The sequence below is a fragment of the Maniola jurtina genome, chromosome 28 (assembly GCF_905333055.1).
Source record: "Maniola jurtina chromosome 28, ilManJurt1.1, whole genome shotgun sequence".
Taxonomy (NCBI): domain Eukaryota; kingdom Metazoa; phylum Arthropoda; class Insecta; order Lepidoptera; family Nymphalidae; genus Maniola; species Maniola jurtina.
Window position 1 is genome coordinate 1310749 of NC_060056.1, and position 11903 is coordinate 1322651.

General features: G+C 37.5%; 3 protein-coding genes across 3 annotated transcripts; all 3 read right to left on the reverse strand.

The window, feature by feature from the left end:
- Window positions 1-840: 840 nt before the first annotated feature.
- On the reverse strand, window positions 841-4997 carry LOC123879694 (gastrula zinc finger protein XlCGF57.1-like). The gene is made up of 3 exons (XM_045927577.1): window positions 4189-4997; window positions 2944-2992; window positions 841-1763 (listed from the first exon to the last, which is right to left on the reverse strand). The coding sequence occupies exons 1-3, from the start codon at window positions 4600-4602 to the stop codon at window positions 853-855; spliced, it is 1374 nt and encodes a 457-aa protein (XP_045783533.1). The 5' UTR covers window positions 4603-4997; the 3' UTR covers window positions 841-852.
- Window positions 4998-7435: 2438 nt separating this feature from the next.
- On the reverse strand, window positions 7436-8369 carry LOC123879725 (protein krueppel-like). Its single transcript, XM_045927629.1, has 2 exons — window positions 8000-8369; window positions 7436-7915 (listed from the first exon to the last, which is right to left on the reverse strand). Exons 1-2 carry the CDS (start codon window positions 8316-8318, stop codon window positions 7875-7877), a joined length of 360 nt encoding a protein of 119 aa, XP_045783585.1. The 5' UTR covers window positions 8319-8369; the 3' UTR covers window positions 7436-7874.
- A 29-nt stretch (window positions 8370-8398) lies between these two features.
- LOC123879294 (zinc finger protein OZF-like) lies at window positions 8399-11224 on the reverse strand. The gene is made up of 3 exons (XM_045926938.1): window positions 10901-11224; window positions 8537-9464; window positions 8399-8418 (listed from the first exon to the last, which is right to left on the reverse strand). The coding sequence occupies exons 1-3, from the start codon at window positions 11222-11224 to the stop codon at window positions 8399-8401; spliced, it is 1272 nt and encodes a 423-aa protein (XP_045782894.1).
- Between the last annotated feature and the right edge of the window lie 679 nt (window positions 11225-11903).

Below are 11903 nucleotides of genomic sequence, written 5' to 3' on the forward strand. Positions count from 1 at the left end.
ACACACACCCTTCCGTCAGGGGAAACGGAGAGGTTATGTGGAGCTTGCACCCACTAAAGCCTGTGTTTGTTCCTCAACGGACTGGCGGTTGCGCGGGTATCACTAAGGTAGTATTCACCGCACTCCCGCCAGGTCTTGACCCGCCGCCAAGCGGACGGGTCCCGTCGCTAGGCTGGTACCAGCTGCTATCAGCTCCGTCTCAGAAGCGCACCCGGAACACGGCGCGCTACCTCCTGACACAAGTCATGTTTTAAAACAAGTGTAAATTAAAAATTTATAACACCCCCGACAAGTGAAGGTTACAGTAACTAGAAAAGACCGAAAAGACCTGATAACTTTCTAACGGCTGAACTGATTTTCTTGGACTATTCCGCGCCTACTATCTAAAGTATCTGAGTTTTCCAAAACATCATTTTCAAATAAATAATTATGTATTTAGGCAACATCCATCTTGACAGCTTGACATTTGTCAATTGACATAATATTATGAACCTAACGGAAATCTAACCTTCTTTTCTACAAGAAAACTAGAAAAGAGCTGATAACTCTTAAACGGCTGAACCAATTTTTTTGGATTATAGCTAAGAACACTTTCGATCAAGCCACCTTTCAAACAAAAAAAAGTAAATTAAAATCGGTTCATTTGTTTAGGCGCTACGATGCCACAGACAGATACACAGATACACAGACACACAGATACACACGTCAAACTTATAACACCCCTCTTTTTGGGTCGGGGGTTAATAAAGCCCTGTTGTCAAGTTTGAAAATAACTCATCATAAGTCATGTTTGAGAATAAAACCCTGACATAAGTCATGTTCGAGAATAACACACTGATATTAGTCACAAGATCAAGTTTTTTCACCGCTGTGACACTTCAAAGTGTGTTTATTCAAATGATATTTCTCTACAAATTTAGCGTTACATATATAACAGGAATGTGGCTTTTCACCAGTGTGAGACCGCATTACATGGGTGGTCAAATCATATTTCTTTCCAAATTTAGCCTCACACTGATCACAGGAAAACGGTCTTTCACCAGTGTGTGTCCTCAAATGACTGTTCAAATTACCTTTTTGAGTAAATTTCGCGTCGCAGATGTCGCAAGAATAAGGTTTTTCACCAGTGTGAGATCTCATGTGCCTGGTTAGAATATTCCTTCGTTTAAACGTTGCTTGACATCGGCCACAAGTAAACGGTTTTTCACTAGTGTGAGTCTTTATGTGGCTGTGTAAAGAACTTTTTTGTCTGAATTTAGCTTGACACACATCACAGGCATACGGTTTTTCACCAGTGTGTGTCCTTCTATGATTATTCAAAGTGCTCCTTTGAGTAAATTTAGTCTGGCATATTTCACAGGTGTAAAGGTTTTCACGAGTGTGTATCCTAGTGTGACTGATTAAAGTGCTTTGTTGGGTGAATTTTGCGTGACATATTTCACAGGAATATGGTTTTTCACCAGTGTGAGTCCTTGTGTGATTGTTCAAAGTGCTTTTTTCTGTGAATTTCGCTTGACATATGTCACAGGTGTAAAAACTATCGCGGGTGTGGGATTTCATGTGCCTAGTTAACGTGTTTTTGTGTTTGAATGATGCAGGACATTGATTGCAAATAAACGGTTTCTCTCCAGTGTGAGTCTTCATGTGTAGATCCAAAAAGCTTTTGTATTTAAATTGTTTTTCGCAAATATGACAAGTGTGTGGCCCCTTTTTCTTAGCAGCTCCACCTCTTTGGGGTCTACATTTCTTTGCCAATGGAGAATCTGAAAGAAAAAAAAAATTAAATTTTTCATAAACTCACTAAAGTTAGGTGCTTATCTAATAATCTTTGGGGTTCCGTTCCCGAAGCATGCCAAAGGGCCTTTATTACTATGCCTCCACTGTCCGGCCGTCTGTCTGTCTATCTGTCAAAGATTAAGTATCTCAAGAACCATATTAGGTTAGAGTTGAAATTATCAATATTATCGGCGCCATGTCAATAAAAAAAAACCAGCCAAGTGCTAGTCAGACTCGCGCACTGAGGTTTCCATACTCGGGTATTTTTCCAACATTTTGCACGATAAATCAATAACTATTATACATAAAAATAAGCAAATGGACCCACTGTTCACAATACAACACAATATAGTTATAAAAAAAATTATTGATACTTTTTTAAGATTTTTTTTTTCTTACCATAAAGCTCCATTATATAATGGTAGCTTTATTCTTCTACGATCTAGCCTATGGGCTAATAAGTAATTTTATTCTAGCTTAAACTTCTACTTATGAATTTTTTTAAGATTGACTAATAATATATTAATAGGACATAATTAGTTAGGAATTTCCATAACATTTTTTAATTTTTATTTTTATATATGTGACATTTTATTTATATGTAATTACTTTGCAGCGCCCTGACGGGGCTTCATGTTGTGATATTAGAATTGTTTTTTTTTTTCTATTATCATGTAAAACATGAATGCAAATAAATCTATACTAGAATAAATAAAATTGGAGTGTCTGTCTGTAATTTCGAAATAACTATCGCATATTAAGGTCGTATGGTTATTTGAACGGTACTATAACTGATTCACACGTTTTTAAAATTTTTGTCTGTCTGTCTGTCTGTTTGTTTGAAAAAGCTAATCTTCGGAACGGCTGAACCGATTTTGACGGGATTTTCATGGACAAGTAGAGAATTGACCAGGCAGTAACATAGGCTGCTTTTTTAACCGACTTTCAAAAAGGAAGTTGTGTTTTTCTACCTATGTACACCGAAATCTTCGAGATTTCTGAACCGATTTGCGTCATTTCTTTTTTAATCGATAGAAGAACTTTGCGACATTGTTTCATAAAAAATTTGGATTCCAACTCCTCAATCCTGATGCTGCAGGGGATCTGACCAATCCACGCGGGCGAAGCTGCGGGCATCAGCTAGTAAAGAATACAATCAGCACTCACTGTGTGTTGAAGAGCCTGCAGCACTGCAGGGCTCAGCGCTACACCCCCTCTGCAACACATAATACAATTGTTACACCATCACAACTATTGTACACTAGCTGACGCCCGCGACTTCGTCCGCGTGGATTTAGGTTTTTTGACATCCCGTGGGAACTCTTTGGTTTTCCAGGATAAAAAGTAGCCTATGTGCTAATCCAGGATATTATCTATCTCCGTTCCGAATTTCAGCCAAATCCGTCTAGTAGTTTTTGCGTGAAGGAGTAACAAACATACACACACACACACACAAACTTTCACCTTTATAATATTAGTGTGATAGTGTGATACAGAAGTTTAAAAAATTAATTAAAAGTGTGCTCCTGGCAAAAGCTTATTGTACAATCGAAGATTATCTAAATAAAAAAAAGCATGGATTGGACTCGCTCCAGCAATGCGCGGGGCTGCAATTGCTTGTATAGTATGGCATATTATTGTAAATTGAACAACTGAAAAGAGCAACCGCCGAGTTTCTTGCTGGTTCTTCTCGGTAGGAACGGCATTTCGAACCAGTGTTAAATTATTTTGACAGTTCAAAAGTTTTTTTGAATAAAAATATATTCTGTTTAATTATATTTAAAGTCCATTACATAACAATCGATTGCGATTGTTAAGCAACGTTGATCCAAGTCGGTGACTGGATGGGTGACCAACTTTGGAGGTCTGAATGGTACCTCGGAGAGCAAATTAAACCATTGGTCCCGGTTATTATCAGATGTTAGTGATAATATCCGGGACCAACCATTGCCGGCTCAGTACTGAGCCTTCTCTCTGAATGAGAAGGTAGTCCACCATGCTGGCCATGTGCAGATTAGCAGAATTCATACACCCTTGAGAACATTATGGAGAACTCTGAGGTATGCAAGTTATGGAACGTTCTGGCATAAGTTTTCCCTTCCACCTATAATATGGGTACCTTCAAGTCAAGAGTGAATAGGCAACTTCTAGGCAAGCGCGCTCCATCTTAGACTGCATCATCACATTCTAGCAGGTCTGGTTGCTGTCAAGCGCTAGTCTATATAATTAAAAAAAAAAAAGAAAAAAAAGTTGAATATTAGATATGGATTAGAGAATTTGTAGTTGACATATTAGATTATTGACTTAACAAATTTATTTTTATTGTGTAATTTAATTAGTGTAATTGGACTGAAATGTCTGTTCTATTTAATTAAATAAATAAATAAATGGAGAATCTCAAAATTTACTCACTTTAATCTCTATGGAGGTAAGTCCTGTACACATATTTTGGTCTGTTATATTGTGTCCATCATCAGACACTTGTAGTTCTTTTTGTAGTTGCGCAATATCGTTGAAAGGCTCTGTTTTATAAGGCACTACCATATTCACTTCATTTTGTTCATTCAATTGTACCAAATGTGAACAAGATGGCTCGTCTTTAGGTAGAATATAGTCATTGCTGTCTTTATCAAAGGTTATTTCTAACTCCTCTCCTATTTCCTGCTTAGGTACTATGACATCTACTATTTCTTCCTTAAGCACTATTTCTTTCTTAAATACTAAAAAATCTTCTATAACTTCTTCCTTGGGTACTATGATTTCTACTTCCTGCTTGGGTTTTAAGAGACCAGTATGAAGTAAATACTCCTTGGGATTATCTGCCATCTTGAAGTGTTTCGCTCAAACCCACTGTGCTAGACACAAGTTTTACTAGCTTTAAAGGAAATTCTGGTTGGTCAAATAAATATACAGAAAATGAGATAAGGTTTTATGTAGTTTAATGGTGGAATATTGCTCAAATGCAAGTTGCAACTATGCAGTATTAAACACTGACCAAGCAAATGCAAATTCACTAAATTATAAAGGAAGTTTATTATTCATACATACATACGTAGCAAAATAAAAACCAGACTAGAAAAAAAATTCAATTCAATTCCCGGACATGAAAAAAATCTTTTGAGATTTTCTTCGTTATTTGTTTCGCATATATTTTTTTAACCCATTTTTAACTTTTAATTTGTAAAAAAAACGATTTTGACAGTTTAGACATTATTTTTCTCAGACGCAGACCATGCGCAGACCAAAGAGCATGTTTTTTTTTTTAATTTATTTTACGGCCCTCCAAAGAGTTTTTAATCACTAACAGAGCAAACAGAGCCACAGAATAAAATATACTCAGGGGAGAATAGAGTATGTCAATTTTTTCTAACTGGGTTTACGACTCTGGATTCTAGCCTTTTTTGATCTAGTTAATGTACTATCACTACTTAGCATCTCATAAATGTACCAATACATAATTGATACCAACCACCAGTGGATGATGGTTTGGTTCGTTTGGTTGATGTATCCACCTTGGATTTGGATGAACTAAATTGGATTTTAGTCTATGGTCTACACGGTAGTGTGGGGTTGGACAATTTGTTAACTTGGTGACTACATTTCGAAACATGGCATCTAATCTTTTATTTCAAAAAAATCGGCAATGCGTTTTCAGTTATAAGTTTAAGTGAGGAAGAAAATCAAAGAGAAGGCACCATCAAGCACCATCGCGGTCGACGGGATGCAAGTGGCGCAGCCGAACGGCCAACAGCCCGCCTAGGGTAATAATATTCTGTGGCCAACAGGCGTCCACATGATCGTATATAACTCAACTCAATGACATCTATTTGCCCTTGGTAGCAAATACTTGGCAGCTTGGTAGGGTTGCACTAACTTGGCAGCTTGGTATGGATGCACTCACGACCAAGATGGTTAAAGGTCGATCAGTAGACCAACAAACGTCTTGTAGGTTCTCAAGACTAGTATATTAGTTATCTGTGGTACATACAGAGCATTGAATATACGGGATACCCGGGATACCTACTTTGGACTTCGTCTATGATGGCGTTTGCTGGCGCGCGTGCTGTGCTTGTTTGGAGTGTTTTTTTTGTTAAGAGTGGCTGGTTTTTGTGTTAGTTGGTGCTTTTTGGTGGTGGAACTGACTGGGAAGCGCTCTAGGTAGGCGCCGCGCGTGTGTCGGCGGGCGCCGGCGCAGACGGAATCCATACTTGTATAAATTCAATAACTTGAAAATATCTACACACACTTGACATTGGCTAATCAGTGTAAAGCCAGATTTAAAGAAAAAAAAAAAGATACCTACTTGTAGGGTTCAAGGGTTTTTTTTTTGAGAATGAGTCAATGAACCAGTTCCTACTAGCATTTTCCTACTAACAATTTGTAGAATACATATCCTACGTTACTTATAACGCTGAAAACCAATAGGCCTAGTAAACAGAATTTTTGTATATCAAAATTATCAAAATAACATCGGAAATAACGTCCATCATATTGGGGGAAAAGCAATAAAAAACCAGAAAAATCGATGAACAAAAACATAACACGAACATAAGTTATGTTCATATTAGGTTTTTGTTCATGGTACTGGTAAAACATTGTAGTTAGTATTTGAAGTCGCCGCCATACCAAAAAGGATTTAAGTAATAAAACCGACCAAGTGCGAGTCAGACTCGCATACCGAGGGTCCCGCACCTACTCGGGCAATCTTCCGACATTTGCACGATAAATCAAAAACCATAATGCATAAAAATAAATAAAAATCTGTGTAAAGCTCTTTCATATGATACCCCCCACTAACCACTTGGTATAGTTATCTTACTTTACCTATTTGATCATGCACACATTTAATAATTTTTTTGTGATGTAACCACAAATTCACGGTTTTCGGATTTTTTCCTTTACTTGTGCTATTTTTTTTTTATTCACTATAGGTAAGCGCTTGACCACAATCACACCTGATGGAAAGTGATGATGTGGTCTAAGATGGGACGCGTTTACCTAGAAGGTGCCTATTCAGTCTTGTTTTAAAGATACCCGGATTGTAATTGGTAGGAAACACAGATCGCGGAAGAGTAGGTATTCCAAACCTTAGCCATGCGTATGAGGAATGAAGACGCAAAACGTTTCGTGCGTGTAGATGGAATGTCAACGACATAAAGATGGAAACTCGCCCGACGTCTTGCGGTTCGGTGGTAAAATGGTGAAGGGGGTTATAAGACCTACCTAACTGCCAAATTTCATGATTCTAAGTCCACGGGACGTACCCTATAGGTTTTCTTGACAGACAGCAAAGGAATCCTGTGTGCCGACACGCGTGGCGTAGTACAGCATAGTACAATGTTGCAGGACAGCGCAGTTGAGGCAGACACAGGCCGCGCCGCTGCTAAGTGAGACAGACTCCTTCTAGTTAGTACAAAGAATTAGATGTCAGACTATGCCACTTCGGCAACATTTCGCAGTGAGCAGTATTATTATGAGTTACTCATGTCAAACTCATTATTGTGACTAACTTCTTAAACTGAATACTTTCATGTAATTTTTTTTATGTAACCCTGTGAAGATGATACTGCCATTAGCGGAAATAGAATGCCATAAGCCTACTTTGTCGTATTAATTTACAAATTGCGAAAAACCAAATTAAATTTGAATTTCGCGGACAGACCCGTGTCATGCACCTCAAGTTACACAAAATCTCTAGTAAACATATAAAACGATGACTTTATTCAGTCAGTTCAGCTGAAAATAATAAGGGGAGAAATTAAAAATGGACACTTTTAGAAGAGTTTGATGATTCATAAGCTTTATTTAAGGCAGACTGTTGGGACAAGTTTCATTCATTCTATAGTAGGTACTTGACATCATGGGACAAAATGAGACAATTTCATCCTAATTTGATCCATAGCAGTACATTTCACTTCACATTTGCTTTTCTTTGATGTCATAATAATGTTATTCGAATTATTGTCATGGTTCCATCAGGATTTTTTAGGGTTTAAACATAGATTGGAACTGGATGACAATGCAACATTATTTAACTTTGATGTGTCTCTGTTTGCTATTTTGTTTATTACAAATTTCGAAATCAATTGTAAACTCACTTAATCGCCAGTGTGCGTCCTCATGTGATACTTAAGAGCACCTGAAGTGGCACATTTATAGTCACAATGCTTACAGTTATAAGGTTTCTCTGCACTGTGAGTTCTTATGTGTCTTTTTTGATCACTTGTGGTCGAACATTTATAGTCACAATGGTAACAATCAAAAGGTTTCTCTCCCATGTGAGTCCTCATGTGAACCTCAAGAGCACTTATGGTCAAACATTTATAGTCACAATGCTTACAGTTATGAGGTTTCTCTCCAGTGTGAGTTTTCATGTGGTTTTTTAGGGTACCTGACTGTGAACATTTATACTCACAATGCTTACAATTATAAGGTTTCTCTCCTGTGTGAGTCATCATGTGAACCTTAAGAGAACTTATGGTCGAACATTTATAGTCACAATGCTTACAGTTATGAGGTTTCTCTCCAGTGTGAATCTTCATGTGATACTTAAGAGTACCTGGGGTGGCATATTTATAGTCACAATGCTTACAGTTATAAGGTTTCTCTCCCGTGTGAGTCCTCATGTGAACCTTAAGACCACTTGTGGTTGAACACTTATAGTCACAATGCTTACAATTATAAGGTTTCTCTCCAGTGTGAGTTCTTATGTGAACCTTAAGAGCGTATGTGGTTGAACATTTATAGTCACAATGCTTACAGTTATGAGGTTTCTCTCCCGTGTGAGTTCTCATGTGAACCTTAAGAGCACTTGTGGTTGAAGACTTATAGTCACAATGCTTACAGTTATGAGGTTTCTCTCCAGTGTGAGTTCTTATGTGGATTTTCAGATCACATGACCGTGAAAATTTATTGTCACAATGCTTACAGTTATGAGGTTTCTCTCCAGTGTGAGTCCTCATGTGAACCTTAAGAGCACTTATGGTCGTACATTTATAGTCACAATGCTTACAGTCATGAGGTTTCTCTCCAGTGTGAGTTTTCATGTGTTTTTTTAGGGTACCTAACTGTGAACTTTTGTAGTCACAATGCTTACAATTATAAGGTTTCTCTCCTGTGTGAGTCCTCATGTGATAATTAAGCGCACCCTTGGTCGAACATTTATAGTCACAATGCTTACAGTTATGAGGTTTCTCTCCAGTGTGAGTCCTCAGGTGAACCTTAAGAGCACTTATGGTCGAACATTTATAGTCACAATGCTTACAGTTATGAGGTTTCTCACCAGTGTGAATTTTCATGTGGTTTTTTAGGGTACCTGACTGTGAACTTTTGTAGTCACAATGATTACATTTATGAGGTTTCTCTCCCGTGTGAGTCCTCATATGCAACACTAATGAATATTTTGTGGCACATTTATATTTGCAAACTTTGCATGAATGTGGTTTTGTACTACTGTGTCTTGTATGTAAATGTTTTATCAAGTGAACTTTATAGTTAGTAGTGTACTGACAATGGTTACATTCAAATCGGTTTTTGAGACGCAAATCTAGATTCATTTTGGTGGTTTTTGAACAGTTAGGACTCATCCCAGTATCTTGTGAAGTGTGGTTGTTAGAGGAAGTAACTGTTTGCTTGTCATTGACTGGATGGCTGCTGTCCAAACTTGCTATCACTTGAGAAGGCTCCTGCTGAAAATAAAATATACACAATGTTACTCATTGTCATCATCATCATTGTCAACCGATAAACATCCACTGCTGGGCATAGGTCTCTTGTAGGGACTTCTAGCTCCAGTCTTGTGCCTCCTGACTTCCGACTCTGGCAATGCTCACTTCTTGATGTAACATCAAAAACTACCAACAATACATGTTTTGATTTTTTGTTCAACAGTTTATGATATGTTGATTTTAAATAGATAATTGATAAACTATGTAATACTAAATGATGCCCGCGACTCCGTCCGCGTGGATTTAGGTTTTTAAAAATCTAGTGGGAACTCTTTGCTTTTCCGGGATAAAAAGTCGCTGAAGTCATTTTCCGTGGCGTAAGCTACCTCTGTGCCAAATTTCATATAAATCGGTTAAACGGATAGACCCTTAAGAATCCTATAGGAACTCTTTGATTTTCCGGGATGAAAAGTAGCCTATGTCCGTCCCCGGGATGTAAGCTACAGAGTTAGCTTACATCGCGGGGATGGTCCAAATTTCGTCAGAATCGGCTTAACTGTTGGGCCGTCAAAAGGTAGCAGATAGACAGACAGACATACTTTCGCATTTATAATATTAGTATGGATTCTTTAGGGCTTTGGAAGTCAGTTCACTTTATGTCAAACTGAGTGTGGTTAGTGTTATCATATGAACATCATGAGCCACCCATCGCCGGCTCACTACAGAGCACAGGTCTACTCTCAGAGTGAAAAGAGTTTTTGCCATAGTCTACCACACAGATTGGCAGACTTCACACACCATTCAGGACATTACGAAGAACTCACAGGTATGCAGGTTTCCTCACTATATAGAACTTCACCATTAAATCAAGTGATATTTCACTATTTAAAATGCACATAGAAAAGATCTGAAAAGTTAGAACTGCATGCCTGGGATCGAACCCCCGACCTCCAATTAGGAGATTGTCCTAAACACTAGGGCTAGGCTATCACAGCATTGTCATTTCGAATTTATATTTCTAAGTGGTTACTCAGAGTGTTAAGGTTCTTGTATTTTACCCATTGTCAATTAATAAGTTGAATTGCACATAACTCCGAAAGCTTAGAGACTTGGGTCCTATTTTATAAAACCTAACAGAATCTAAAAAATATAGTAAGACACACAAGAAGGGTCCAGTATCATTGTACAAGAATGAATATCACTTTAAATTTTCATTGTGGTCAGTTTGACAGACAGACAGCAGAGGGTCCCACTGGTACTTTTTGGGTACAAAACCCTAAAAATGATGTAATATGTCTGATATTCATGACAATTTTTAAGTTTTATTATTTTAAAAAGCTTATGATTCCTTACTATAAAATATTATAACTGGGATGGAACAAAAACTTCCAGCATGGGAGGCCAGTCTTCAACCATTAGGCTATTACTGCTCATAAACAAAAGAAAAGACAACTCACTTTAACTTGTATCCTCATATCTAGTGAATTTACATTGGGGTCGCAAAACGTTGTTTTTGTATCTCCCGATGATTTAAGTACTTTTTGTAACTCAGCAATTTCTTTACTCAATACTGTTTCTATTTTAATGGGCTTTAACATGCTGAAGATTTGAAGGTCTGAATCTGCAGGGTCAGAGTGTAGACTAGTGTTGGATAACTCGTCTTTGGGTACAATCAAGTCCTGGACATCATCAAGAATAATCTCTGGGTCATCCAACATTTCCTCCTTAGGTTCAATGAGGTAGTCTGCATCACATTTAGATGCAGTGGCTTGTTGCTCCATCTTGAAGTGTTTTGATTAACTTATTGCACTAAAAACAAGTTGCTTTTGATTGTGGTAGTTCTGTAAGATCAAATAAAACGCTTATGTAGTGACTAATTGACTCCCTGGGCTTAGTTGACAGGTAGGGTTCCCTTCCTTAGATAAATATCGAAGTAAATCTTTTGAATGGCAGAGGGACAATAATAATTGTAATACAAATTGCTGCTGTTGCACAGAGGTTATAGGTACTTACCGAGCTTACCACAAGAATGTTTTTACTTGTGTTAATAAATTATATGCGTCTAGATTTTAAACATCTTAATCGAATGTGACTTACGTTAAAATTATATTAACACGAGTCTATTTATGTATTCTGTGATCACCAACTTATAACTTGCAAAATAAATACCAATTTTTTATACCCAAAATTCAATATCATTGGATTGGATTTACTGGAATGACTGGAATGCTGGAATTTTACAAGGATTTTTGAGTTTTGATTTGACACAAAGAGAAGTACATACTCTTTGGTCAGTGGAATGCATGTTGCATTGTTCCAGAGCCGTAAAATAAATTAAAAAAAATATATGTTGCACAGTGCAGATAGGTACATAGTCTTTGGATGCTTGGATTTTTTTTTAATTTTTTTTCGGCCCTGGATCGCCGGATCAACCTTATCAACGAAGTATGGACCAGAAGT

What these genes read in the sequence shown, in the direction of transcription:
- LOC123879694 (XM_045927577.1), bottom strand. Translation starts at nt 4,602, where the DNA reads ATGGCAGATAATCCCAAGGAGTATTTACTTCATACTGGTCTCTTAAAA. An exon ending in TTACCTCCATAGAGATTAAA is followed by an intron (nt 2,993 to 4,188) that starts GTGAGTAAATTT and finishes TATGTGTTGCAG; the next exon opens with AGGGGGTGTAGCGCTGAGCC. An exon ending in TGCAGGCTCTTCAACACACA is followed by an intron (nt 1,764 to 2,943) that starts GTGAGTGCTGAT and finishes TTTTTCTTTCAG; the next exon opens with ATTCTCCATTGGCAAAGAAA.
- LOC123879725 (XM_045927629.1), bottom strand. Translation starts at nt 8,318, where the DNA reads ATGAAGATTCACACTGGAGAGAAACCTCATAACTGTAAGCATTGTGAC. An exon ending in CTATAAATGTTCGACCACAA is followed by an intron (nt 7,916 to 7,999) that starts GTGATCAAAAAA and finishes GTGCCACTTCAG; the next exon opens with GTGCTCTTAAGTATCACATG.
- LOC123879294 (XM_045926938.1), bottom strand. Translation starts at nt 11,224, where the DNA reads ATGGAGCAACAAGCCACTGCATCTAAATGTGATGCAGACTACCTCATT. An exon ending in ATATGAGGATACAAGTTAAA is followed by an intron (nt 9,465 to 10,900) that starts GTGAGTTGTCTT and finishes TTTTATTTTCAG; the next exon opens with CAGGAGCCTTCTCAAGTGAT. An exon ending in GGGAGAGAAACCTCATAACT is followed by an intron (nt 8,419 to 8,536) that starts GTAAGCATTGTG and finishes TTCAACCACAAG; the next exon opens with TGGTCTTAAGGTTCACATGA.